This window comes from Lichenostomus cassidix, chromosome 12 (assembly GCF_008360975.1).
Source record: "Lichenostomus cassidix isolate B80296 chromosome 12, HeHo_3.0, whole genome shotgun sequence".
In the NCBI taxonomy this organism is placed as follows: Eukaryota; Metazoa; Chordata; class Aves; order Passeriformes; family Meliphagidae; genus Lichenostomus; species Lichenostomus cassidix.
The window spans coordinates 8,799,644-8,822,764 of record NC_139493.1 but is presented as its reverse complement, the minus strand read 5'-3'; the positions used below and the strand labels follow the sequence as shown (position 1 = coordinate 8,822,764).

The 23,121-nt window shown below is 64.7% G+C and overlaps 7 protein-coding genes across 10 annotated transcripts; 5 read left to right on the top strand and 2 right to left on the bottom strand.

Annotated features, from left to right (window-relative positions):
• Window positions 1-282: 282 nt before the first annotated feature.
• On the bottom strand, window positions 283-3,454 carry TADA3 (transcriptional adaptor 3). The gene is made up of 8 exons (XM_085072521.1): window positions 2,827-3,454; window positions 2,451-2,701; window positions 2,187-2,292; window positions 1,841-1,982; window positions 1,586-1,689; window positions 1,375-1,484; window positions 1,056-1,241; window positions 283-980 (listed from the first exon to the last, which is right to left on the bottom strand). Exons 1-8 carry the CDS (start codon window positions 3,031-3,033, stop codon window positions 788-790), a joined length of 1,299 nt encoding a protein of 432 aa, XP_084928647.1. The 5' UTR covers window positions 3,034-3,454; the 3' UTR covers window positions 283-787.
• Window positions 3,455-3,595: 141 nt separating this feature from the next.
• ARPC4 (actin related protein 2/3 complex subunit 4) lies at window positions 3,596-5,622 on the top strand. Its single transcript, XM_085072532.1, has 6 exons — window positions 3,596-3,756; window positions 3,943-4,061; window positions 4,394-4,505; window positions 4,579-4,674; window positions 4,814-4,984; window positions 5,408-5,622. Exons 1-6 carry the CDS (start codon window positions 3,754-3,756, stop codon window positions 5,411-5,413), a joined length of 507 nt encoding a protein of 168 aa, XP_084928658.1. The 5' UTR covers window positions 3,596-3,753; the 3' UTR covers window positions 5,414-5,622.
• A 148-nt stretch (window positions 5,623-5,770) lies between these two features.
• TTLL3 (tubulin tyrosine ligase like 3) lies at window positions 5,771-10,195 on the top strand. The gene is made up of 11 exons (XM_085072507.1): window positions 5,771-6,403; window positions 6,487-6,590; window positions 6,716-7,033; window positions 7,167-7,295; window positions 7,367-7,481; window positions 7,579-7,686; window positions 7,948-8,116; window positions 8,192-8,340; window positions 8,416-8,662; window positions 8,741-9,176; window positions 9,251-10,195. Exons 1-11 carry the CDS (start codon window positions 6,175-6,177, stop codon window positions 10,187-10,189), a joined length of 2,943 nt encoding a protein of 980 aa, XP_084928633.1. The 5' UTR covers window positions 5,771-6,174; the 3' UTR covers window positions 10,190-10,195.
• A 291-nt stretch (window positions 10,196-10,486) lies between these two features.
• Window positions 10,487-12,855, bottom strand: RPUSD3 (RNA pseudouridine synthase D3). 3 transcript variants are annotated; one of them, XM_085072528.1, is made up of 9 exons: window positions 12,758-12,855; window positions 12,352-12,557; window positions 11,769-11,813; window positions 11,587-11,683; window positions 11,390-11,497; window positions 11,237-11,321; window positions 11,041-11,167; window positions 10,817-10,956; window positions 10,487-10,735 (listed from the first exon to the last, which is right to left on the bottom strand). In XM_085072528.1, exons 1-9 carry the CDS (start codon window positions 12,766-12,768, stop codon window positions 10,565-10,567), a joined length of 990 nt encoding a protein of 329 aa, XP_084928654.1. In that variant the 5' UTR covers window positions 12,769-12,855; the 3' UTR covers window positions 10,487-10,564. The 3 variants fall into 3 exon arrangements, with proteins under 3 accessions (XP_084928654.1, XP_084928655.1, XP_084928656.1); XM_085072529.1 differs by lacking the exon at window positions 12,758-12,855 and adding an exon at window positions 11,890-11,957 and having other exon boundaries at window positions 12,352-12,455; XM_085072530.1 differs by lacking the exon at window positions 12,758-12,855 and adding an exon at window positions 11,890-11,957 and having other exon boundaries at window positions 12,382-12,455.
• JAGN1 (jagunal vesicle mediated transporter 1) lies at window positions 12,513-13,649 on the top strand. The gene is made up of 3 exons (XM_085072531.1): window positions 12,513-12,557; window positions 12,758-12,855; window positions 12,939-13,649. Exons 2-3 carry the CDS (start codon window positions 12,767-12,769, stop codon window positions 13,399-13,401), a joined length of 552 nt encoding a protein of 183 aa, XP_084928657.1. The 5' UTR covers window positions 12,513-12,557; window positions 12,758-12,766; the 3' UTR covers window positions 13,402-13,649.
• Window positions 13,650-13,752: 103 nt separating this feature from the next.
• On the top strand, window positions 13,753-18,184 carry IL17RE (interleukin 17 receptor E). Its single transcript, XM_085072510.1, has 16 exons — window positions 13,753-13,873; window positions 13,954-13,969; window positions 14,435-14,590; window positions 14,676-14,782; window positions 14,857-14,980; window positions 15,052-15,191; window positions 15,273-15,341; window positions 15,442-15,508; window positions 15,590-15,777; window positions 15,943-15,990; window positions 16,094-16,139; window positions 16,257-16,405; window positions 16,477-16,545; window positions 16,623-16,674; window positions 16,750-16,851; window positions 17,058-18,184. The coding sequence occupies exons 1-16, from the start codon at window positions 13,772-13,774 to the stop codon at window positions 17,663-17,665; spliced, it is 2,043 nt and encodes a 680-aa protein (XP_084928636.1). The 5' UTR covers window positions 13,753-13,771; the 3' UTR covers window positions 17,666-18,184.
• IL17RC (interleukin 17 receptor C) lies at window positions 17,692-22,950 on the top strand. Of its 2 annotated transcripts, none has more exons than XM_085072508.1 (17): window positions 17,692-18,719; window positions 18,793-18,814; window positions 18,898-19,274; window positions 19,456-19,567; window positions 19,635-19,679; window positions 19,838-19,977; window positions 20,170-20,232; window positions 20,381-20,435; window positions 20,534-20,718; window positions 20,808-20,858; window positions 20,942-20,987; window positions 21,105-21,217; window positions 21,297-21,365; window positions 21,447-21,504; window positions 21,637-21,732; window positions 21,813-21,851; window positions 22,320-22,950. In XM_085072508.1, exons 1-17 carry the CDS (start codon window positions 18,045-18,047, stop codon window positions 22,925-22,927), a joined length of 2,754 nt encoding a protein of 917 aa, XP_084928634.1. In that variant the 5' UTR covers window positions 17,692-18,044; the 3' UTR covers window positions 22,928-22,950. The 2 variants fall into 2 exon arrangements, with proteins under 2 accessions (XP_084928634.1, XP_084928635.1); XM_085072509.1 differs by having other exon boundaries at window positions 17,694-18,719; window positions 20,173-20,232.
• Window positions 22,951-23,121: the final 171 nt, after the last annotated feature.

Sequence of the window (23,121 nt, the reverse complement as noted above, 5' to 3'; positions counted from 1 at the left end):
GCGTGACCGCGGGGGCGCGTGGACACGCGGGAAAGGCGCGGGGAGGGCGACAGGCTCGGCGCCACAACACCCCCACACTCCCCCCCGTGAGTCTGTTGTGGGGATGCGAGGTCATTCCTTGGGCAGACACGAGTGGGGGACACGCGTGGGGCTGCAGGACAGACCCAGCCCCGCCATTCCTCAGACCCACTCCCCAGACTGAGCGCAGCACCAGCAGGACCCACCCCACAGCCGAGCAGGGCTGTCTCCTATGGCATCCCCGACTGTCACCACACCATCACCTGCACACGGCTGCCTTTATTGCCCGTGCTCGTGGCAATAGAAACCACCGGTACATGGAGAGCTCGGCCACCTGCCCACCGGGCCCCCCACCCCTCCAGCCTCTTCCCCTCCCCAGTGTTCCCCGTCCACCCGTGGGGGCTGGCAGCTCCCCGTGCCCCACATCACAAAGAGGGACAGGGGACTGTGGGAACTGCACCATCACAGCTGCCTCATCTGGCCCCTGCAGTGACCTGGCTGATGTCACCCAGGGGAACATGGGACTGGAAGCCACCAGCTGCGGTTCATGGGAGAGACCTCCACAACTCCACGGGGTGTCCAACTTGGGTCAGTGACAACCTCACACAGGGAGGGGACAGCAGCTGGGCTCCTTCATCCAAGTGGGGAGGCTGAGCAGGCCCAGAGCGTGGGGGAGGCTGTGCTAGTTCCTTCCCATGCTGGCAAGGCTCAGGCAGGGCAGCCCCCTGCGGATGAGGTCCACACAGAGTGGGGGGTCCTTTGCTCCCTGCTACCCATCCAGCAGCTTAAGGATGCTCTCCCGCTCCTTCAGGGTCTTCCAGGCCTGGTCCTTCTCCTTTTTGGTGGGTGTGCGCTTCTTCTGCCGGGCAGCCATGATCTTTCGGAATGCATCCATCACCTCGTTGTCAGCCATGCGGACACGCTGCCGCAGCTCCTGACGGTGCAGCTCCTCCTTGGCCAGCCTGGGAGGCACAGGGGGGTGTCAGGCCCTGCTGGGCAGCCCTTGCCCGCACCCATCCCTTCCCGCTCGCTCTCACCGCAGCAGCTCATGCTTCTTGGTGCGGTTGTGTGCGCTGAGCGCCTTCAGCTCTGCCTGCCTCTTGCGCAGCTCAGCCAACACCTCATCCTCCGAGTCCTCGGCTGGACGGTCCTCGGACTCCAGCAGGCCCTGGGCCACCAGCTCCTCCTTGATCCTCCCCTCCAGTGACTTGGTATGGGGGACACTGCGGGGGCGGAGAGTGGCTGCTGCCCACCACACGCCCTTTGCTCCCTGCGACTCACAGGGGCAGCGAGCCAGCAGCACGCTTGGTGCACCCACGGGTAGTGCTGAGCTCCAGGCCCGCCTCAGCTGCTCACCTGAAGGGCTTGTTCTGGCTGCGGGGAGATGTGCCGGCACCGTCGGCTCCCGAGTCCTTGCCAGTGATCTCAGGGATGGGGGAGTCCTCAACAGGGGAGATGATGTTCTCCTAGCAAAGGGAGCATGAGGGAACAGTCACAGTGCTGCATATTGGCAGTGATGCCTCACAGTGCCAGGCCATCATGGCATGGCCCTGTCGGAGCCCCTCACCTCCACAAGGGCCTGCAGGAGACGCTGTGTCAGGGGACCAAAGGGACACCCGTCCTCTGGCTGCTCGTGCTGGGCTTCTGACTTCTTCAGGAGGGCATCAACGTCTGGGAGGAAGAGTGAAAGGGAAAATAACAACCCCCAAAGGCACAGAGGTGAGCAATGAGGCAGGGCAGCCTCAGCCCTTCATGGACTTGACTCCACTGGGCAAAGCACTCTGAGCCCCTCTGGGCACAGGCAGGGGTGGGATGGTGGCACCTTTAGTGTCCAGCTCAGTCAGTGGCCCCAGGACACCTTTCTTTTTGTCAGCAGCAGCTGCTGCCCGGGCTCCATCCTTCTGCTCCTCCAGCAGGTCCTCTTGGGCCCAGCGCTGGGAGTAATGCTTTCCCAGCGGTGGAATCTGCAAGAGCAAGGCTCAGCATAGCTCTTGGAGCTTCTGCCTTACCTCCCACCCCCCAGTGCAAGGCTCAGCATAGCTCTTGGAGCTTCTGCCTTACCTCCCACCCCCCAGTGCCACGGCAGCATCCCAGGCAGGAATGCTCACGGTGAGGTGCCAGAGGAGATGGGGAGGGAGGGCAGAGGAAGGGGCTCAAGAGCATTTCACCTTGTAATGCTCAGCCTCATCCTCTGGCGGCTTGAGCAGCTCCTCCAGGACTCTGACCTCCTCGTTGGTGAGATCAGCACAGTACGGCTCCACTGATGCCCAGAACCTGCAAGGATGGATGAACTGTGAAGGAGAGTACTTGGGAGTTGACACACATCCCCTTTCTCCCTATGGCACCTCTTCTCTTGGGCTAGGGGCAGCCCTTGTGTCAAGTGCTCCAAGGAAGGAGAAAGATGATCCCAATGCCCCCCAACACCCACATACCTGTTTGGAGCATCATTTTTGGGGATGCGGGGAACATCAATAGGATCATCCTGGAACTCGTATTCCTGGATCTTGGGCTGCAGGTTCTTGGACTTGGGCCGTCCGGGCCCAGGCCCAGTCCCATGGCCCCCTTTGCCCTCCAGCTTCTGCTTCTTGGGCTTCCCATGTTTGACAGATGGGCCCACATCGTGGTCCTTGCTCAGCTTCAGGAACCGCCGGTCGCCCTTCTTATCCTGCCAGTCCGTCAGGATCTGGAAGAGAGTGATGCCCCATAAGATGCTGTGCCCAGCACTGGCCAGGGGCAGACCAGAGGCAGCCCCTCGGTGGGAAGGAGCCCGACAGAGAGCCTGTCCCTGACCCAGCGTGGTCCCAGCACCTGCGTCTCGGCCTCCAGGACACGAAGGCGGCGGCTGGCAGAGGACAGCAGCGTCTCCAGCTCCAGCTGCAGCGTGTCCAACTCCTCGATGCCGATACCATCGTCCTCCGAGCGGGCCAGCACGGCCGTGTACCGGGGGCACACCTTCACGTGGTCCACCGACTTGAAGTCATGGAACTGCAGCGGGCAGTCCTTCAGCTCGCTCATGGCGGTGGCACCGGGCACTGAGGGGGCTCTCGGGGACCGACGGGCGCACGGGGGAGCCGGGAGGGGAGGGAGTGGAGCGGGTGGCTACGGAGGGTCGGGAGGCATCAGGACTCTCTGGAACCCGGGCTGGGGGATCACCGGGGCGCTGAGGGGAACCGGGAGGGATCACGGAGCGCTGAGAGAAACGTGGGGAGAATCGCCTGGACGCTGAGGGAACAAGGCGGGGGAGATCACCGGGCCGCCGAGGAAGCCGGTGGCGGGATCACCGAGGGGAACCGGAGGGAGGTCAGCGGGGAGCTGCGGGGAGCCGGGGGGGATCACGGGTCGCTGCGGGGACGAGGCGGGGCAGCCCCGGGACGCAGCGGAGGCCGCGGGGCCGGGCCTGGGCCGCGCGCCCCTTCCGGCCCCACGGGCGCCCCGCCCCGCGCTCCCCATTGGCCGCGCCGCGCCCCGCGCCGCCGCTCATTGGCCCGGCCCGCGCTCCATCTCCCTTCCCTAATATGGAAGCGCTGACAGGCGCGTACCAAGCGCGGCAGTGCGTGGGGGGAGCCGCGCTAAGTCTCGCCGCCGCCACCCCGCTCCGTGCCGCGGGGGGGCCGAGCAGCTGGGCGGGAGCCTCCCGCCGCCCCCCCTCCCTCCCGCCGCAGTGGGAGGTGCCGCGTATCCCGGAAGAGGTGATCAGCCACTTCCGCCTGCCGGGACCGGAGCGCCGCCGCCACCATGGTAGGGCGGGGGGTGCCCGGTGAGGGGCGGTGGCAGCGGGGAGGATGGGGAGGGTCGGAACCGGGGCAGGCGGAGTGAGCGGGGCCGGGGGAGGCTGCGGGCTGCAGGTTGGGGGGTGAGGCAGGGGGCGAGACCCGAGCCCCGGGCTCCGGTCGGGGGTCTGACGCCGCCGCCGTGTCCCCGCAGACTGCCACGCTGCGCCCGTACCTGAACGCGGTGCGCGCCACGCTGCAGGCCGCGCTGTGCCTGGAGAACTTCTCCTCACAGGTGGTGGAGCGGCACAACAAGCCCGAGGTGGAAGTCAGGTACGGGGGCGGGAGGGGACACCGGGGGAGCCCTGCGGAGCCCTGGCTATTCACCCGCGAGCCGCTGGCCCGTTCCTGCCGTGCGCTGGGCACCCCCAGCCCCTAGGCACGGGGCTGGTGCCGGCAGGGAGCAGCCGGGGAACTGTGGGGAGGAGGAAGGGGATCTAGCTTGGTACCGAGGGAGTGTCTGCCCTGAGGAGGAACACCTCCAGGAGGTGGGAGCATCCTGTAGCAAAGCCCCCACATCCCCGTGATCCCTGCCGCTCCTCTTCCCTATTTCCCACCAGTAGATGCTTCCCTCTGAGTCACTTCTGCCCTTTCTCTGCTCACAGGAGCAGCAAAGAGCTGCTGTTGCAGCCGGTGATCATCAGCAGGAACGAGAAGGAGAAGGTCCTTATCGAGGGTTCCATTAACTCTGTCCGTGTCAGCATTGCGGTGAAGCAGGTGAGGGGGGGTTTGGGGAGGGGGCTGGCAGCTCAGCCTGTGAGGAAGCCTCACTTCCCTTTTCTCTCTCCAGGCTGATGAGATCGAGAAGATCTTGTGCCACAAATTCATGCGCTTTATGATGATGAGGGCTGAGAACTTCTTTATCCTGCGCAGGAAGCCCGTGGAGGTGAGGTGACAGGGAGGGGACAAAGCAACTCCTGGCTCTGCTCCTGGCCCTGGGGGGATGTCCAGTGCAGAGCTGGGATGTGAGATTGCATTGCCAGCAGTTTGGGTGCTAAAGCCTAGGGCTCTTCTTTCTTGCCCAGGGCTATGACATCAGCTTCTTGATCACAAACTTCCACACGGAGCAGATGTACAAGCACAAGCTGGTGGACTTTGTCATCCACTTCATGGAAGAGATTGACAAGGAAATCAGTGAGATGAAACTCTCTGTCAACGCCAGGGCCCGCATCGTGGCAGAGGAGTTCCTTAAGAATGTGAGACTCTGAAATGGGAGGAGGCATGTCTCTGATTTTGGGAGTGGGGTGTGGGGCTCAAAGCCAGTGTGGTCTGGTCACTCAAAGCTGTTAGTGAGGACAGAGTGACATCCTTCCCAAGTAATCTCTTGGGGACAGGGGGGAGAGGGTGCCAAAGTTGCTTGTACCCCCAGAAGTGCCAGTTGCATGAAGTGCCAGCTTTTGAGACCCCCAGAGCAGTGGCAGCAGCAGCCTTGAGGGACAAGACCCTTTTGGTGGGTGCTGAGATGGATATGCAGTGCCTAGGGGAGGCAGTGGGAGAAGTTGATCATGCATATCTGTGAGCAGTGGCCACCCTCAGCCTCTGTCCTGGGTGCCAGGAGGGTGGTGAGGGCTCTCGAAGTGCCACAAGCAGGGACTAACAGCCGTATGTTTTCTCTCCAGTTTTAGGCCGTGGTGCAGGACCCCGTGGCTCCCCCGTGCTTGTGCCCGCCGGGCACTGTGCCTGTGCCTGCTCCCGTTCCTCGAGGACCGCCGGGCGGGGCCGGGCCCTGCCTGCCCCTCTCTGGGCTGGGCGGGAGCAGCCCCTGCTTGCGGCAGCGCGGCCCCGGCTGCTGCCCCTGTCTCGTCTTGTTTTTTAAACGGTCTCGTTTGCTGTATCTGCTGCCTCTGTCTCCTCCCTCCCGCCACTCTGCGCCGCATGGGGAGGATGGAGGGGTGGGGGCAGTGTGGCCCTAGGGGGCAGATCATGGAATGGGAACTGGAGGGGCACAGTGTGCCAACGGCAAACAGTGGGGTCAGCCCTGATGGTGTGTGAGGGGCCATGGGGGTGTCAGGAGAGTATGAAAGGACTTGAATTGAATCCCCCCAAGGGGAATTGGGGTGTGGGGCACAAAAGGATTTCAGGCAGGTTGTGAGATTCACCTGTGAGATTTGAGTGGGGAATGGCAGACTGTGGGCATAGGGCCTGTTTGTCCCCCTTCAGAGCAGTGGAGCCGCTGGGGTGGCTGGAGCTGGGGCTGTGACATCACAGCAGTGCTGGGGTTAGGGGAGCCACATCCTGCATTCTTTTTATCAGTAGCACTGGGGTTTAGGGGCCATGTCCTGCACTGGACTCCTACTTCAGTCCCCAGCAATACAAGGGAATAGCACAACCTGCTTGGCACAGAGGAGGAAGAGCCACCCACAGTTCCCCTCACCCTCAGGCTACCATGAGACAATGTAACACAGAGAGCAGCACTGCAGGCACACAGCCCCTGAGCCAGGGACAGCGCTTGAGCAGGGTACACCCCAGCCACCCCATGGCCCAGCAGGCTGGGGATAAGGGCACAGTGGGGCATCCTGGGACAGTGCAGTGCAGGTGGGACACTGGCATGAGGCTCAGCAAGTCAGAGACTGCCCTTTCAAGGCCTCGAAGCTTGGTCAGGCAGAGGCAGGCAGGTCAGTGCTTTCTACCTCTCCCTGCCTGCCCTGTGGGACTGCGGATGTGGGAACAGTGGGCTCAGAAAGGGCTGTCCTCACAGGGCACTCAGCAGCGACCACCATCAGCCACCACGTTGGCTGCCAGCGCTCACTTGACCTTGAGCTGCTCAGGAAGGCCAAGATGCATGTGAAGACAGCTATTAAGGTGATGGAGGGACCTGATTTCACACCCCCCAAGTGCCATACGCTTGCATTGCCTGCCTTTCTGGCTCAGTAAAGCTGAGCCAGAGAAACCAGGACAGGGGCAGGCTGAGCCTGGTTTCTGCACAGGAGAAGAAGATCTTCATGGTGCAAGGCCCCTACCCCACCATCCGCCGCATGCTGCAAGCACGGGGCTGGGTGGAGAAGAAGCTCCCCAGCAGGGGCAGGCAGATGGAGCAGCATCGTGGTGGCCAAAACAAGCAGCAGCTGGAGCCAGGGACAAGTAATGGTGGTGGTTGGCAGGGGAAGGCACTGCTGAACCCACGTGGCTGGGCAGAGCCTTTTCTGGGGACCACAGACCCCTTGCGATACGCATGGCCACCTGCTGAGGAGGAGGAGGAGGAAGAGCAGTGTGATGAGGACCCCAGTGACATCCATGACCTCATGGTTAGCTGAGAGGGCTGGGGCTGAACTCTGCCTCTGCCCCCAGCACCCTTCCCCTGGGACCCCGTGGTGCAGGCACAGCCTGGGACAGGGGATGGGGGAACTGTGTCCCACCTTGGCTCCCTCCCTCTGCCAGTCCCACCTGGTGCAGGACCAGCGGCCAAACTTCATCTGGACCAGGGTCCTTGAGCCCGCTGACCGTAAGTTGCTGCAGCAGGATCAAGTGGTGAACCACTATCCACGGGTGGATGCATTTGCCACCAAGGTGGGCAGCCGGAGCCCTTGGGGAAGAGGACGTGGGGAAGAGTAGGGACTGACAACCTCCTCTCTAAACAGGAGGGGCTGTGCCTCAGCCTACAAAACCTGCCATGGATTGAACAAGCTGACCCTAACACCTTCTTCCCCCGGTGCTACCGGCTGGCGACCACGGACGACCAAGAAGCTTTCATTGGTGAGCTGGAGGCTGTTGCCCTCCTATCCCTCCTTTTGCTCCCACTCCTTTGATGTCCTGTGCAGGACTGGCTGGGGATGATGCCTCCCTCTTGCAGAGGATTTCCGCCTGACAGCAGCACGCAGCCTGCTGAAACTGGCCCTGGAGGAGGCTGGGGACAGGCTGATGGGGACTACGCAAGTCCCAAACTTTGCCAAGGGGGCAGGTGAGTACATGGAGCTGGGCCTGGGCTGATGGCAGGAAGTTCAGAGTCAGGGACACATCTGAGGGCTGAGCTTGGAGGCACAGCCTCTGCTCATGGCTGTGGCCTAGGATCCTCCACTCCCTCCTACTAGCCCACCTCATGGGTGCTCTACTCCCCACCCCATTCCCATGCACCCAAAGCCACCCATACCACAGGGAGGCTCTGTGCTTTGGCCCTATGGCTAGCATAGGAGTCACGTCTCTCACCCCACACATTCCACAGCACGGCCAGGCTTCCCCCTGTACCATGATCTGGTGGAAGATGCCCTGGAGGTCTGTAAGCAGCACCTGGGTGTTCTGCAGCACCACGACATAGACAGGAACACCCCGTCCCCCTGCAGCACATGCATCGACTGGGACCGCTTCCTGCGGGACTACTACCGTGTGGCACAGTGAGTGCTGACTGGGATGGGGGCATGGGGGCCACCATGGCAGGGCTGATGCTGAGGCCCCCTTCCCTTCCACAGTGAGGGGGCAGGGCTGGTGCTGACCGGGCAGCAGCAGAAACAGTGCCAGGACCTGCTGCAGCTCCTGGCAGAGCAGCTGCCTCAGCTTGGCATGGAGGGGAAGCTCAACATCTGGATCCTCAAGCCTGGTACCGAATCCCAAGGCAGGGGTAAGGCAGGGGGAAGCAGGGAGCACACAGAACCTCCCCACTTAGGAGGGGTCCCACCATCACTGTGTTTCCCAGGTATTACCTGCATAACGCGGCTGGAGGAGGTGCTGCAGCTGGCACGGGGCTACACAGCACCTGTGGCACGGGTGGGTAGGTGGGTGGTGCAGAAGTACGTGGAGCAGCTGTTGACCATCTTCGGCACCAAATTCGACATCCGGCAATGGTTTGTGGTGACTGACTGGAAGCCCCTGACTGTCTGGTTCTACCAAGACTGCTACCTGCGCTTCTGCTCCCGGCCCTTCTCCCTGCGTCACCTGGAGCGGTGAGTGCCACCCACCCTGGCACCCCACACCCCAGCACCCTGGCACCCCCTGACCCAGCCCTGCTCTCCCTGCCCCAGCGCTAGGCACCTCTGCAACGTCTCTGTCCAGAAGTGGTACAAGACATCACCAAAGCAAGACCCCCGTGTGCCCCATGACAAGATCTGGTCCAACAAGCAGTTCCAGGAATACCTGGCACAGCTGGGGCAGGCGGATGCTTGGCACCAGGTGTTGGTGCCCGGCATGAAGGCGGCGATCCTGAACGCCCTGCGCAGTGCCCAGGACCAGGTGGGCTTCCGCAAGGGCAGCTTTGAGCTCTATGGGGCCGACTTTCTTGTTGGGGAGGACTGCCAGCCCTGGCTGCTGGAGATCAACTCCTGCCCCACCATGAGTCCCTCCTCGGCGGTGACCCGACAGCTCTGTGCCAACGTCCAGCGGGACACGCTGCGCCTTGTGCTTGACCGCAAGGACGACCCCACCTGTTCCATTGGAGCGTTTGAGCTCATCTACAAGGAGGTAGGCCTGGGAGATGGGGGGCAGACACCCCCCAGGCACCCCGACCCCCCACCCCCTTATGTGTCTCCCTGCAGGCAGCTGTGCCCAAGCCTCTGTCAACAAGTGTGAAGCTGATGGTCAAAGGCCATGCCCTGAAGAAGCCCCGGTCAGCACAGCACCGAGTCCAGAATCAGGCCTCTACTGCTGCACCCAATGCCCATCAGCATCCTGTGTTGCCACAAGCCACAGCTACCACAGTACCCAAGCGAGCACAGTATCAATTCCTCACCACTGTGCCCATTGCCCCCAAGCTCCCTGCGACCCCAGCGGCCAGAGCCATCCACGTACCGAAGCAAGCACAGCATCGATTCCCCATCACTGTGCCCAGAGCCCCCAAGCTCCCCATGTCACCAGGGGGCAGAACCACCCAGGTGACTCAGAGAGCACAGCATCGATCTCCTACCACTGTGCCCAGTGCCTCCAAGATGCCTGTGTCCCCAGGGGGCAGAGCTACCCAGGTGCCCCGGCCCAGAGCAACAAGGAAGCTGCGCTCTCTGGAGCAACGGATCAACTGCTCTTCCATCAGCTCTGACCCCCCAACACCGCCAAAGCCTCAGGCCTCCTCTGCTGGGAGCCAGGAGCTGCCATGCCTTGATTGCCTGCCCAGGCAGCCCCAGGCTGCACAGTCCCGGATCAATAGCTGTCCCCTGGATTGGGTGCCTGTGCCACCACCCCGAGGAAGCCCCAGCAACCCCTGGCTAACCCAGGGCTGTGCCCACTCCCCTCCTGCCAAGCCCCGGCGACAACCTCTATCTGCACAGAGCACCAGGACCCCGTGCCTGGAGCAGAAGCACACGACAGCTCCCAACAGGATGCAGAAGACCTGGTACACTGAAATGTCCCCAGAAGTGGACCCACCTGTCCTTGCTGAGCCAACACTGCAGTACCTGGCTGCCTCTCAGCCCAAAGAGGTCCCACTGCTCTGCCGTGGTACCCACCTCCTCCCTCATGCACGCTTTAAAACAATTATGTGATAAGGAGCCTAGCTTGGACCTTCTGTGTGTGAGAACTATGGGGAGGGCTAGGACTGCCCCTGAAATGGGGCTGCAGATGGGAAATGGGGCTGCTGGGGCAGAGAGCATGCAGGAAAAGCCACCTCCACTCCTACCAGACAGAGCTGTGGTGGGTGATGACACTGCTGCATCCTAGCTCTTGGAACCAGGGCAGGTACAGGGTGCTGGCAGGTCTGGTGCCCCCAGCAATGCCAGAGGGACAACCAGGGCAAATGTATCCTGTGTGTGCCAAGAAAAGAACTAGGTGCTGAGCCACCCTGGCAGCAGGGGTGGATTTTAATGGGGTGTCAGAGAGCAGAAAGGTGGAGTGGGTGTTCCCCTGCAGCACTAGGGTTTCTAGTGCTCAGGCAGCCCCAGGCAGCGCAGAGTGTGCAGGAAGTGAGGTGGTAGTGGGGCACAGAGGGGGCCCTCGGGCAGCACCAGCTCCTGCAGGTGGATGTGGAGGGGGAGGCGATGGAGCTGCCGTGGAGAAAGCTCCAGTCGGGACAGCAACTCCTCATCCAGCACCTGCAATGTGGGTAGGCAGCTCAGTGGGATCACTGAGGGCTGTGCTGAATGCCCCACCCGGCATCCACACTGGCCACGTACCTGTGTGCGGGTCGGGGCGGTCTCGGGGCTCAGAAGGAAGGGCGCCCCCAGCACCCTGCCCACACGGGAAGAGTGCTCGTGGTCACCCAGGGCTGGGCACAGCAGTAACGTCAGGTGCACCTGGAGCTGTTCTGGGAACGCTGGAGAGGAACAGCAGGAAGGTGAGATTGCAGGGGTCAGGAAGCACACCTGGGGTGGTGGAGGTGTTGTGGGGCCACTCTCACCTGTCCTCGGCTGGAGCTGGACAAGGGCACAGCCTCCCATGGCACCCAGCACCCGGTAGCATGTCAGGGTGCTCTTCACATCCTTCCTGGCCAGACTGCGGCGTCCTGGGGCTGGCACCGGCACCACCTGCAGAGCACAGCCCTTAGCACTCCCTGGGATACCCCCCATGCCCACAGCCTGCTGGCACCCCCTTACCATGGCTCTGTCCCCCTGCTGCTGCCAGCACAGCCCAGTGCGGACCTCACCCTCTGCCTCTGCTGGAACTCCCACAGTGACGGCACTGCAGAGAAAGGTGGTGAGGAGGGGACAGGACCCCCATGCCAGCATGGCAGGGTCACAAGGACTCACCGGTATGTGGCAGGGTACTGGCCTCTCCGGCGAGCATTGGTGAAGAACTGCTGGAGTTTCTTAGTGGTGTGGTAGCAGCCAGACAGGAGAGCAAGGCCAGAACACTCCCTGTGGGACATGACTGCTCTGAGCCCTGGATGGGAAAATGCACCCCGTGCTCCACTCCAGGACCTCCAGCCTGGAATCTCCTATCATACCTGGCAGGAGCCTTCACCACATGGAGCTCAGCAGGGAGGCCCAGGCGTCGTCTCAGTGCTGGCAGCAGTGCATCCAGGCTCAGGTCCCCAGGAGGTCCTGGGGAGATGTTGGCTAGTCAGCACGTATTGAGCCCCCCACATAGGTGGCCTCAGCAGACCTCCTCTTCTTGTCCCATACTCACCCAGGATGGGCAGACCTGGGGGCTTGCTCAGTGCCAGTAGGGGTCCTGGTGAGGAAAAGTGTAGTCAGGATGTGTCCCACTCACTGTCTTCCTTGCCCCCGTCCTCCCCTGTCACAGGTACCTTCCCGGTGCACCACGGAGCCCTGCAACAGCTCCAGCGTCTCCTCGGGGCCCAGCGGCCGCCTCCACCTGCAGGGGATGGAGAGGGCAGGGGGGCATGGGTAGGACTCCCCCTGCCACCTATCCTGCACCCCACCCTGCGTGTCCACAAATCTCACCCACCTCTGTCCGCACTCCTCTCCACGCGTGTCCACACACCCTCTCGAGCTTCCCCAGCGCTTCTGCGCTCACAGATCTGCAACCCGCCCCCGTATCCCCAATTCTACACACACCCCATCACCCCTCTGTACCCACGCGTGTTTGTCCCCCATGGGCTACCGCCAGCCCCCAAGCGTGTGCATCTCCACACCCAGCCCCTGCACACCCACGGGCGTGCACCCCATGTACACACGCCCGGCACACGCACCCTCTGGACACACGCACTCCACACACACACATCCCCCACATGTATACAAACACGCACCCCCCGCGCGCGCCTCCGCGCCCCGCTGACCGCGCGGCGCGCGCTCCCGGTCCCGCGCGCGCCAGCCCGCGAGCGGCGGCGGTAGCACTCCCGGTCCCCGCCATGGCGGCACCGCCGCGCCTGCGCCGAGCGGCCCCCCCGGCATCCGGAGCCGGCGGCCGCGGCCATAGAGCAGCGGAAGCGCGGGCAGAGGGTCCCGCCCGCAGGTGCGGCACGGCGGGGAGCGGCGGGCAGGGGGTGTCACCCGCGGGGGGGTCACCGGAGGGATGTCCCGGAGGGCCGGGCGGTCACGGGGAGGGAGCCCCGGGGCTGTCACTGTGAGAGGGAGGCCCGGGGAGCTGGTGCTGGGGCTGCGCTGGGGAGGCGGGCAGGGAGAGCGGCCCCGCCTGACGCTGTGCCTCCCCAGGACAGCACCATGGCCTCTCGCGGGGGTCCCCGCGCCGCCGGCACCGATGGCAGCGACTTCCAGCACCGGGAGCGCGTGGCCTCGCACTACCAGATGAGGTAGGTGTCCCCTTCCCCGGGACTCCGCGGGGGGGACACGCGACCCCCAGCAGGCCCTGATGGTCCCACACTTCTCTCCCCAGCGTGACCCTCAAGTCGGAGATCAAGAAGCTGATCTACACGCATGTGGTCATCTGGCTGCTGCTGCTGGCCCAGATGTGCGTGGGGCACCTCAAGCTGCTGCCCCACGACCAGGTGGCCATGCCCTACCAGTGGGAGTACCCCTACCTGCTCAGCATCCTGCCCTCCCTCCTGGGCCTTTTGTCCTTCCCCCGCAACAACATCAGCTACCTGGTACTCTCCATGATCAGCACCGGCCTGTTCTCCGTGGCTCCTCTCATCTACGGGGCCATGGAGATGTTCCCCATGGCTCAGCAGCTCTACCGCCACGGCAAAGCTTACCGCTTCATCTTCGGCTTCTCGGCCGTCTCTGTCATGTACCTGGTGGTGGTGGTGGCCGCACAGGTGCATGGCTGGCAACTCTACTACAGCAAGAAGCTGCTGGACTCCTGGTTCACTAGCACGCAGGAGAAGAAGAAGAAATGAGCGGGGATGGGTGGGCTCCGTGAGGTGCTGAAGCTCTGCAGTTCAGTCCTGTGGGGCGGCGCTGGCGCAGCTCCGGTGGGTGGGAGATCCCCGGGGACCACGGAGTGGGTGTCTGAGCCACACCACGGCCCCGGGCTCGCATGCAAAGGGGAGGACTCCCGAGGGCTGGGGCCGTGGAGGGTCCTTGGGGTGCGTGCCCCTTCCTCCGCGTGTTGCTCTATGGAAATAAAGCACCGTCCGCGCTCCCACGCGTGTCTGCGCCGCAGGAAGCACCGCCTGGCAGCACGGGGGGGTGGCGGGGCTGCACGTGCCGGTGGAGGAATGCGGCGGGGCCGGGGCGGGGCGGGGCGGGGAGCGGCGGCGCTCGGCCATGGGGCGCCCGGTGCTGCTCGCCGCTGCCGCCGCGCTGCTGCTGTTGCCGCCGCTCGGGACCGGGGTCGATGTGACCCGCCTCCGGGTCTCCGCCAACTTCGTGAGCGCCGGGGAAGGGAGGTGGCGGGGGAAGGTGGGAGGCGGGCGGCGCCGCGCTCACTCCCGTCTCTTTGCTTGCAGGAGTGCCGGGCCACCGGTGAGTAGCGGCGGGGCAGGGCTGCCAGCGCGGGGCTGCCCCTGCCCAGTGATACCGGCTACAGGGTGCGGGATGGTGGGGCTTCCCCCGCCCGCGGCTTCTGGGTCCTGGAAGATGGGGGGACTCCCGGTTTCCGGGACACCGGGCTCCCCGCTTCCGAGGACTCCCGATCCCCGGGACTTCCTGGCCCCCGGGGCTCCCCGCTTCCAAAGACTCCGGATCCCCGGCGCTCCCCTTTTCGGAGGACTCCTGGTCCCCGGGGATTCCCGGTTCCGAGGAGTCCGAATCACGGAGGCTGGTTTGCCAGCACTCCGGATCCCCAGAGCACCTCCCTTCCGAGTATACCTCCGCGGCACTCCTCCTTCCTGGGGCTATCCCCTTTCTAAGCACTCCCAGTCTCCGGGGCTCCTGCTGCCTGCGGGACCCCCGGCGCACGGCCGTCCCCCTTCTGCTCTCCCTCTCCAGCCGATAGGACGCTTAGCCGCCCCCGCTGCCGCCGCCCGTCCCGTCCCGGGCCGCCGCTGGAGCCGCCCGCCCTGTCGCTGAGCCGTGCCCGGCTGTGCCTGCCCGCGCAGCTCTGCCAGCCCTGCCTGCGGGTGCGCCTGGCCCTCCCCACCGCAGGTATGGGCGGGGGTGGCGAGGCCGGGCATCCCCGCGGCGGGGGACACACACGCCCGTGTCAGCACCCCACGCCGGTTTCTCGCAGAGCTCAGCGGTGTCCGGGGGCTGCAGCTTACCTTCCTGGAGCTGGGCTCCAACCGGGCTGGCTGGCTGCAGGTCTGGCAGCGACGCCGCACGCTGGGCAGCTCAACGGTGAGTCTAGGGCGGGCGGTGGAGCCCGGGGACACCAAGGTCCGGAGCACCAACTAAGCCCCTGTTCCCCGCAGTGGCAGGTGCAGTTCGATTGCTTCCCGGCAGAGAGCGGGCGGCAAGTCCTCGTCTCCCTCCGCACCATCCCAGACCGGGGCTTGGCCCTAAGCCGCAGCGGTCTGGTCATCGCTGAGCCACCCGGTGAGACTGGAGGGGTCGGGGGTTGTCCTCGGGGGACGCTGGTGCCAGCTGACCCCCTGCCTGTTCTTTAGGGCCTGTCTTCACCCATACGTGGGTCCCTGAGGTGCGGGCCATTGAGGTGTGGGTGCCCGAGGGTCCTGCCCTCATGGTGCGGCTGTGCCACCAGCTGGCCCTGGAGTGTGAGGAGCTGCCCCGGCCCTTCCACCGGCAGGTAACGGCTCTGCCCGCTGACACTCCAATCCCAGACTGAGGGACACATTCCCTGCCAGCTGATGTTTCCTCCATGCTGCAGGTGCTGGTGCCAGGAGGCCACCACATCTCACTGCCCTACGAGTTCCTGGTGCCCTGCCTTTGCATTGAGGTGGATTGTCCCCCACTACAGTTGCCAGAGCCCCTCTCCCTGCCCTCATAGGAGGGGTGGGGGCATATCCTGCCCTGACCATCCTGCTCTGCCCCTCCAGGCCTCCTACTCCCACCATGACAGCCCACGGAGAAAGCGCTGCCCCTTCCGTGACCGGCCAGATGCCTGTGAGTGCCTTCAGGGAGGAGAGCTGCGGCCCAGGGTTGTCCCTTGGTGTCTCCCCACCCCACTGATGTGGTGTCCCACAGATGGTCCTGAGCTGTGGTCCTCGGTGCACTTTCATGACTACAGCACCAGCAGCAAGGATCAGATGGCAATGGTGCTGAGTGCCAGCTGCCCTCTGCACCCACGGGCCACCCTGTGCTGGAGGGAGGCAGAGGATGAGGCTGCACCCTGCCATGACATCCCCAATTCCACAGCCAGTGAGGATGAGCAGGTGAGGGCTCCCAATCTCGAAGTGTCACAGGATGTGGGACCGTGCCCCTGACTGGGTCATCCGCTGGATCTCAGGGTCCCTATACGGCAGTGGGTGGGTACTGGGGTGCCTGTGGGCTGTGTGGGTCAAGAATGGTGACAATGACACACTCTCCATTTGTTCCAGGTGTACATACTGGACAAGGTGGATGTGCATCCACAGCTCTGCTTCCGAGTAAGCCCCACTGGGTGGGTGGGCACCACCTGGGAAGGGGCTGTGGGGCTGTGGTGGGTGATGGCAGCTCACCCTGCCCTTTGCTGATTCCTCCTTCCCTCAGTTCTCCTACAAGAACAGCAGCCATGTGGAGTGTCCCCACCAGCCAGGTGAGCCCCATGGGCAGGAGGCAGTCCTGGGCTAAGCACAGACCTGCCCTGAGGTCCCTTGCACCTCTCACCCTATTGGGCATCCTGCAACCTCCCCTTTCTCTCTGGTGGCTGCAGAGACTGCCTGGAGTGTCTCAGTGACTGTATGGGGGCTTCAGCTACGCCTCCACCTCACCTCCCGCATCCCTGCGGCCTTCAGTGCAGCCCTGTGCCAGCGCCGGGGTGGGCAGTGTGAGCCTGAGGCCCCACTCTACACTGTCACACAGGTAAGTGGTGCGGGGCTGGGGGGGGCATGGTGGGGACTGACCCACACTGATCCTGCCCTTGTGCGTTGCAGCTGGAGGGCTCTGCCCCAGGGGAGCTGGCGCTGCTGCTGCCGATGCAGGTCCTGGGCAGCTGTGTGCTGGTAAGGTGACCCCTGTGGTGGCATCTGTGCCGTGAGGGACCCAACATGGTTCCCCTCTCACCCAGCCCCTTCTCCAGGTGTGGCGCTCGGACGTGCATTTTGCTCGGAAGCAGCTGCTCTGTCCTGATGGTGAGAGGGGGTCTTGGAGGGGACTCAAGGGGTGGTGGAAATGAGCAGACATCACACTTACTGCCCCTTTCCCAGTCTCCCGCAGGCACTTTGGGCTGCTGGGGCTGGTACTGGCACTAGGACTGGTGGTGGCTGTGCTGCTCCTCAACTGCCGTGGTGCCTGGAGGCCAGACAATGGTGAGGAGCACCTGGGGGGTTGCAGGAGGGAGGGCAGCAGCCGTGGTGGTTGTGGGGCTGGAGTGCCAGAGGGTGTGAATTCCTGGGCTGCTGGGGGTCCCAGGGCAGTGGATGGCAGATGCCATTGGATGCCAGACAGGGTGTCCCTTGGGGATGCCAGTGGGACACGGAGCTGAGCTGTCACTGCTCTCCCCTCCATCCTGCAGGTGTCCCTGGTGGGCGGCCTGTGCTGCTGCTGTACTCGCCAGACTCAGAGGAGCACCTGGGGCTGGTGTGTGCCCTAGCGGAGCGTCTGCGCGCAGGGCTGGGCTGCGACGTGCGCCTGGACCTGTGGGAAGCGGGTGGCTTGGGACAGGCGGGCGCCCTGCCCTGGCTCTACGCCCAGCGGAGCCGCGTGGGCCGCCAGCGTGGCACCGTCCTCCTCCTCTGGAGCCGGGGCAGTGCTCGGCTCTTTCATCGGTGGCAGGTCGGGATGGCTGACGGGACGCCCGGGGATGCCCACGACATCTTTGGAGCAGCCATGGCTTGCCTGCATGGGGAGCTGGGGGCGGCGGGCCGCGGCGGCGGGTGGGTCCTGGCCTACTTCAGCCGGCTCTGCAGCCTCCGCGATGTCCCCCGGCCCCTGCGGCCCCTGCCCACCTATCGCCTGCCCCGGCAGCTGCCCAGTCTGCTGGGTGCCTTGCGGGGCAGTCCCCCGGCCCCTCGCCGCTGCCGCCGGGGCAGGGCAGGAGGGCTCCTGCATCGGCTGCTGGAGGTGGGGGCTGGGGAGGGCAGTACCCCGCCCCGGCCCCCCGGGGCAGCTGCTGGCACCTGAGTGCCCAGGCTGCGGCTGAGCTGGGCATGGCTGCGGGGGCTCAGGGCTGGGCACAGCCCCTGGTGAAAGCATGGGCTCTACCAGGGAGAGGCAGGGCTCAAGGGAGCGTGTGCTCACTGCGGTGGCAGGAGGGCTACCCAAGGGTGCCCCGGGCAGGGGCCGCGGGGTTCTAAGCAGGACTGGCTTCAGTCACGGAGCGTGCTGCAGGGGCCGGAGCGAGCATCCAGCCGGTCATCTGTGGCCAGGAGTGGAGATGCTGTCCCTAGCAGGGGCAGCTTTATTCCCATACAGGGACCTGCTCCAGAGGAGACCACATAGAAGCCCCTTTGGACGCCACAGCCAAGCGAGGGGTTGAGGTGGTGCAGGAAGAAGCTGAGAAATGGGGAAGCTCCCTGCCCTGCGCCGGCACAGGTGGCTAGAGGGGCAGGTGCTGGGCACAGCCTGTCCCTGCTCTTTGCCCCGACATTGCCAGCAGGACTTGGTCTGGGGTGGAAGCAATAAAGGCGTCATTTCACCCTGCCTGTTGTCTGTGTGGTGTACTAAGGGGGCTTTGTTGGTGTCCCGGAGGAGTGGAGGCTGCCCAGTGCCCCTCTGCAGCATGGAGGGGCAGGAGGACGCACCCGGCTGGGCACAGCCTGCACCGGCACGGCCGCCACACCATGTCCCACAGCCGCTGCGGCTGCCTGGGGCCAGCCTGGCCCCGTGCCCGTGCCATGGAGCCAACTCGTCCCTGTGGGGCCCCAAGCCCTCCCAGGGGTGCCGGGGCACGGAGCCCTCCGTGGTCGGTGCGGGAACGGGAGGCCCCACCCCAGGGCGGTTGCTGACGCCACGCAAGGACCCGGGTGTCCGGGATCGGAGCAGGAAGCGGGAGCCGGCGGCGGCGGTGGGGCCCGTGGAGCCAGGAGAGGGCCTGTCGGGGAGTAGCCAGCGTGGGGCCGGGGCACCCCGAGGCCCCGGCCCCACCATGCACGCACTGGGGCAGCTCCTGCTGGTGCTGGTGCTGGGGTTGGCGGGCGGGCGTGGGGACCCCCGCGACACCCTGGCCTGCTCCCAGGTGGGTTGGTGTCACCAGCGCACGGGCGTCGGGCACCTGGCACCACCAGCGGCCTCACCCCTGCCTCCCCCAGGGCCTCACCTGCCGCCTCTTGGGTAAGTGCCGTCACCATGCCATGGCCCCCACCCCAACCAGGGCATGGGGACCCACCCCCACGCTGCCCTCTCTGTCCCCCCAGACACCGATGTGCTGTGCGGGACAGAGCCCCCGGGGCCCAGGCACGGGCTGGCCTTGACTCGTCTGCGGCTGGAGCCAACGCTGCGCTGCACCGAGCCCATGGCCTGTGTGCCCTGCCTGGAGGCTCGCGTGCGCCTGGCCTTGCTACCTGCCACCAGCACTGCCACCGAGCCCCTCCGCTCTGCGCTGCCAAGCACCCCTGGGACAGAGGACAGTGGTGATGGGGGACAGTGGTCACCGGTGACTGGGGCCACCACCTCATCCCAGCCCAATGTCACTGGGCTGCTGCTGCTCTCTGGGCACACGTATGCCTCATCCCGCTGTGTGGCTGTGGAGGTCTGGGCACCCTTGGGCCCCTCGCTGCGTGGCCGAGGTGTGGTACGTAGATGCAGGCACCGGGAATGGGTGTCCCAACACTGCCAGTCCCTGGGCACTGGGGATGTGGGCGCTGGCACCAGTGCATCTCTGTGGCACGGGGGTCCTGTTCCTGTGCCCCAGGCAGGTGGGTGCTGGCGGTGCCAGCGCCTCACCGCAGTGGGGTGGTGGTTTTCCTGCCCAGGGCTGGGTGATCTTCCGGTGCTTCGAGGCGCCGCTGGGCTCCGAGCTCCACGTCACGGCATACACGAATTCACGGGGCCGGCAGAGGCTGAGGCAGCAGCAGCGCGTGCCAGGTGAGCCCCAGCAGATCCCCTGCAGTGGCCCCAGCCCCCGCTGCCCGCTGACTCTCTGTCCCCACAGACTGTTCGTGGCCTGCGGCAAAGGCTGCTGTCCCCCAGTGCCAAGGTAGGTGTGAGCGTCACCCCACCTTGTTTTGCATCCCCTGGGGAGGGGTGGGCAGTGGGTACCAGGGGCGAGAGTGACCCTGGTGGTGCCATGCCCTGTGCCATGGTGCTGGGTGGGCAGCTCCAGGAGCTGGGTGACCTGAGCTGCCTCTGATGCAGTGCCCAGGCTGCAGGTCTCCCGGGGGCAGAAGGATGTGGTTGTGGAGGTGCAAGGGGCTGCAGCGGGGCACAGCTACACACTTCGGCTCTACCAAAACCATAGCCATGGCACCAGTGGGCCAGGGCGTGCAGTGACCCTGGTGAGTATGACCCCCTTCCCTGAGCCCCTGCCCTGTGTGTTCTCCAGTTGCTGCCCCCCTCCCCTATTCCCGAGAAGCCATGTCTGTATTATAGGCAGTGTGCTGGGAGAGGGTCCCCTGGGAGCAGGTCCCCTGGGTGACCCTGCTGGGGGACGATTTGCCACGGGGTGACCCACATCTGGTTGCTGGTAGCAGAGCAGTCCCATGAACTACGTCCTGCCCGCTGATGAGGTGCTGCCCTGCCTCTGCCTGCAGGTGGGCATCCAATGGAGCACTGCAGGGGTGGCAGGATGCCACTAAAATGGGGCTCCCAGCTCCATGTTTCTCCCTCTGGCATTGCAAGGGGCACAATTGGGTCACGGTCACAGCATGGATATTTTTTTGTCTCTCTCCCCACTCACAGGTCTGGTTGGAAACCCAGGACCCACTGCGAGCCACCCTGTGCCCCTTCTCTCATGGTACCTTCACTCTGGGGCTGGGCTCTAGGAGGCTGGGACACACGGGGACCTGAGGGGACACCACACTGGGTGACACCCCTGTCCTGCTGCTGCTGCAGATGCTGATGCCTGGGAGCGACTGTGGGCGCAGAGCCGGCTGGTCCTGCACACTGAGGGAGAGGTGCTGACGTGCTCCCTCTCAGCTCCCTGCGACCTCCTGGCTGAGCTGGTGCCCTGCTGGCAGCCAGTGCCCTCTGGGCCCTGCCAACCCCTCCCTGGCCTGCGTCAGCCCACCAGGGGGCAGGTGAGTGGGGGTCAGTGGGATTCCGTGGGGCACTGGGGGCTTTGGGAAGGCTGGTGGTGTCAGTTACGGAGCATACCATCCACTCACAGGGACCCCAGGAGTTTGGGCGGCTGCGGCCACACCCCAACCTCTGCGTGCAGGTAGGACACCACTCTGCCCCACAGCTGTCCCATGGGCAGCCCCACATGACTTCCAGGCACTGCTAACCCACTTTCTGGGGCAGGTGTGGAGCAGTGGGCAGGTCCGGCTGACCCAGTGCCTGTGGCACCGTGAGTACTGCTGGGATGGGAAGGCAGGGGCAGCCTGTGGGTTCAGCTAGGGGGAAGCCCTCCTTGGCCACCCCTTGCCACATCCCCAGCCCCCTGCTACATCCCCAGGAGTGCCAGGAGTGCTATCTGGCCACCGTGATGATCTCCTGCTGCTGGAGCATGGGGGGAATGCCTCACTGTGTGCCGTGGAGCAGGATGCCTGTACGCCCCTCGCCAGCTTCACTAACACGGTAAAGGGGCACTGGCGGTGCAGGGACCCCTGTTTCCAGCACTGATGTCACTGCTGCCTGACCCTCTGTGCCATTGCAGGGAGCAGGGCACCCTGGGCTGCTGGAGCAGGATCTGCAGCGGGACGTGGCAGCAGGGCAGTGCTTGCAGGTGGGCATCCAGAGTGTGGGCAGCCAGTGGGCAGTGGGTAGAGACTGGGCAGTGTCTGACATGTCCCTGTGTCCCCCACAGCTATGGCACCCTGAGAACAGCACTGGGGTTGTGCTCTGGGCCTGTTCCCTGCACAAGTGTGAGTGTTGACAGCCACAGTGGGGGAGAGGAGAGAGAATGGAGGGCTGAGGGAGGGATCCCACCTGTGGAGCCACTGGAGATCCTTGCTGGGTACTGGGGGCCCTCGGTGGATGCAGATCCTGCCCTGCAGACCTGCGTACCCACTGGGCACTAGTGTGGATGGGGGTGCTGCTGGGAGCCACCTGTCTCCTACTGCTGCTCTTGCTGAAGAAGGAGGACTTGAAAGGTGAGTGGTGTACTTCTGGGGGCTGTGCCAGGCCTGGGACCCCTTCTGGAACCCCACCTTACTGCCTCTCTTCCCCACAGGATGGCTGAAGTCCCTGAGGGCTGGCTACAGCTCCAAGGGTGAGTGTGGGCTGAGCCTGGGGCCTGGGAGGGAGTGGGAAATTTATGCCTGTCCCAGAGGGGACAGAGGACCCAGCAAGGTGGGGTCCCCCACCAGGACTGGTTCATGTTTATCTGCCCCACAGGGTGGGTAGGGGTGTAGGGAAACAGAGAAGAGGGTGAGAACCCTGTGAGGAGTGGGAGGGGGCAGATTGCAACCTGCCTCCCACCATGGCTGTCCCCTAGGGTGGGTAAAGGGGTTGGCAAGGGGACTGGGGAACTGACAAGGGGATGGGTCCCCCATCAGTGGTGGTCTCAGCTGCTTCCCATTGTGGCTGTTTTCAGCTTGGGTGTGGGGAGTGCTGCAGCAGTTGGGGGACAGAGGCAGGGGATGGTCTCCCCCCATTGTGGGTGCTCCTAGCATGCTTCTCACCATAGACTGGGTACAGGGTGCCTAGTGGGATCCTGACACTGATGGTCCCCCCTCAGGTCCTCTGCAAGGTCGGCAGGCACTACTTGTGCATGCGGCAGAGCCGGTGGCAGAGCGGGCGGCGTGTGCCTTGATGGCAGCTCTGCACTCGCTGGGGCTGAAGGTGGTGGCAGCGCCAGGGGGTGGCAGTGGGGTAGCAGCTCTGGGGCCACTGCCCTGGCTGCATGCCCAGCACCACCGGGCACTGCGTGACAGTGACACCATCATCCTCCTCCTCTCTCGGGCGGCTGTGGCTGCTGCACGCCAGTGGGACACCAGGGCCAGGGCTGTGCCAGGGCCGGGGGCCGCTGAAAGCAGCCTCGGGCCCCAGCACAACCCTGGTCCTGATGATGTCCCCACTGTGGCACCCTGCGAGGTGTTTGCGGCGGCTCTGTCCTGTGCCATGCCAGCGCTGGCAGTGGGCAACGGGCACTACGTGGTGGCCCGGCTGGAGGCCTTGGTGCCAGCAGTACCCCCAGCACTGCAGGCAGCCCCTGCCTTTGCGCTGCCCAGCGAGATGGAGGGGTTCTTGCAGGCACTGGCAGGCCCATCTCAGCGGCGGGGCCGGTGGCTGGAGCCATACGTGGCGGCGGTGGCCGAGGGTCTGCGGCGGGCAGTGGGGGAATAAAGGGGTGACAATGCTTTTGCTCAGTGTGAGTCCAGCTCTGAGTCCAGTGGGGACTGGGATGGGTTGGAAAGGGGTGATGGGGTGGACTCAGATGGCATGGAGAGGAGTGATGGGGAGGTATGGGGGGATAGGGACAGGAAGGGGGCTGGGCTGTTTGGGACGTGAAGAGGAAGGGAGTTGGTTTGGTTGGAGGG

What these genes read in the sequence shown, in the direction of transcription:
- TADA3 (XM_085072521.1), bottom strand. Translation starts at nt 3,033, where the DNA reads ATGAGCGAGCTGAAGGACTGCCCGCTGCAGTTCCATGACTTCAAGTCG. An exon ending in TCCTGGAGGCCGAGACGCAG is followed by an intron (nt 2,702 to 2,826) that starts GTGCTGGGACCA and finishes ACTCTCTTCCAG; the next exon opens with ATCCTGACGGACTGGCAGGA. An exon ending in AAGAAGCATGAGCTGCTGCG is followed by an intron (nt 981 to 1,055) that starts GTGAGAGCGAGC and finishes TGTGCCTCCCAG; the next exon opens with GCTGGCCAAGGAGGAGCTGC.
- ARPC4 (XM_085072532.1), top strand. An exon ending in AAGCCCGAGGTGGAAGTCAG is followed by an intron (nt 4,062 to 4,393) that starts GTACGGGGGCGG and finishes CTCTGCTCACAG; the next exon opens with GAGCAGCAAAGAGCTGCTGT. An exon ending in TGCGCAGGAAGCCCGTGGAG is followed by an intron (nt 4,675 to 4,813) that starts GTGAGGTGACAG and finishes TTTCTTGCCCAG; the next exon opens with GGCTATGACATCAGCTTCTT.
- TTLL3 (XM_085072507.1), top strand. Translation starts at nt 6,175, where the DNA reads ATGAGACAATGTAACACAGAGAGCAGCACTGCAGGCACACAGCCCCTG. An exon ending in TGGATGCATTTGCCACCAAG is followed by an intron (nt 7,296 to 7,366) that starts GTGGGCAGCCGG and finishes CTCTCTAAACAG; the next exon opens with GAGGGGCTGTGCCTCAGCCT. An exon ending in TTGAGCTCATCTACAAGGAG is followed by an intron (nt 9,177 to 9,250) that starts GTAGGCCTGGGA and finishes GTCTCCCTGCAG; the next exon opens with GCAGCTGTGCCCAAGCCTCT.
- JAGN1 (XM_085072531.1), top strand. Translation starts at nt 12,767, where the DNA reads ATGGCCTCTCGCGGGGGTCCCCGCGCCGCCGGCACCGATGGCAGCGAC. An exon ending in GCCTCGCACTACCAGATGAG is followed by an intron (nt 12,856 to 12,938) that starts GTAGGTGTCCCC and finishes TTCTCTCCCCAG; the next exon opens with CGTGACCCTCAAGTCGGAGA.
- RPUSD3 (XM_085072528.1), bottom strand. An exon ending in CAGTACCCTGCCACATACCG is followed by an intron (nt 11,322 to 11,389) that starts GTGAGTCCTTGT and finishes CTTTCTCTGCAG; the next exon opens with TGCCGTCACTGTGGGAGTTC. An exon ending in CCAGCTCCAGCCGAGGACAG is followed by an intron (nt 10,957 to 11,040) that starts GTGAGAGTGGCC and finishes GTTCCTCTCCAG; the next exon opens with CGTTCCCAGAACAGCTCCAG.
- IL17RE (XM_085072510.1), top strand. Translation starts at nt 13,772, where the DNA reads ATGGGGCGCCCGGTGCTGCTCGCCGCTGCCGCCGCGCTGCTGCTGTTG. An exon ending in GCACGCTGGGCAGCTCAACG is followed by an intron (nt 14,783 to 14,856) that starts GTGAGTCTAGGG and finishes TGTTCCCCGCAG; the next exon opens with TGGCAGGTGCAGTTCGATTG. An exon ending in TGCCTGGAGGCCAGACAATG is followed by an intron (nt 16,852 to 17,057) that starts GTGAGGAGCACC and finishes TCCATCCTGCAG; the next exon opens with GTGTCCCTGGTGGGCGGCCT.
- IL17RC (XM_085072508.1), top strand. Translation starts at nt 18,045, where the DNA reads ATGGGGAAGCTCCCTGCCCTGCGCCGGCACAGGTGGCTAGAGGGGCAG. An exon ending in CAGCAGGGCAGTGCTTGCAG is followed by an intron (nt 21,366 to 21,446) that starts GTGGGCATCCAG and finishes TGTCCCCCACAG; the next exon opens with CTATGGCACCCTGAGAACAG. An exon ending in GAAGAAGGAGGACTTGAAAG is followed by an intron (nt 21,733 to 21,812) that starts GTGAGTGGTGTA and finishes TCTTCCCCACAG; the next exon opens with GATGGCTGAAGTCCCTGAGG.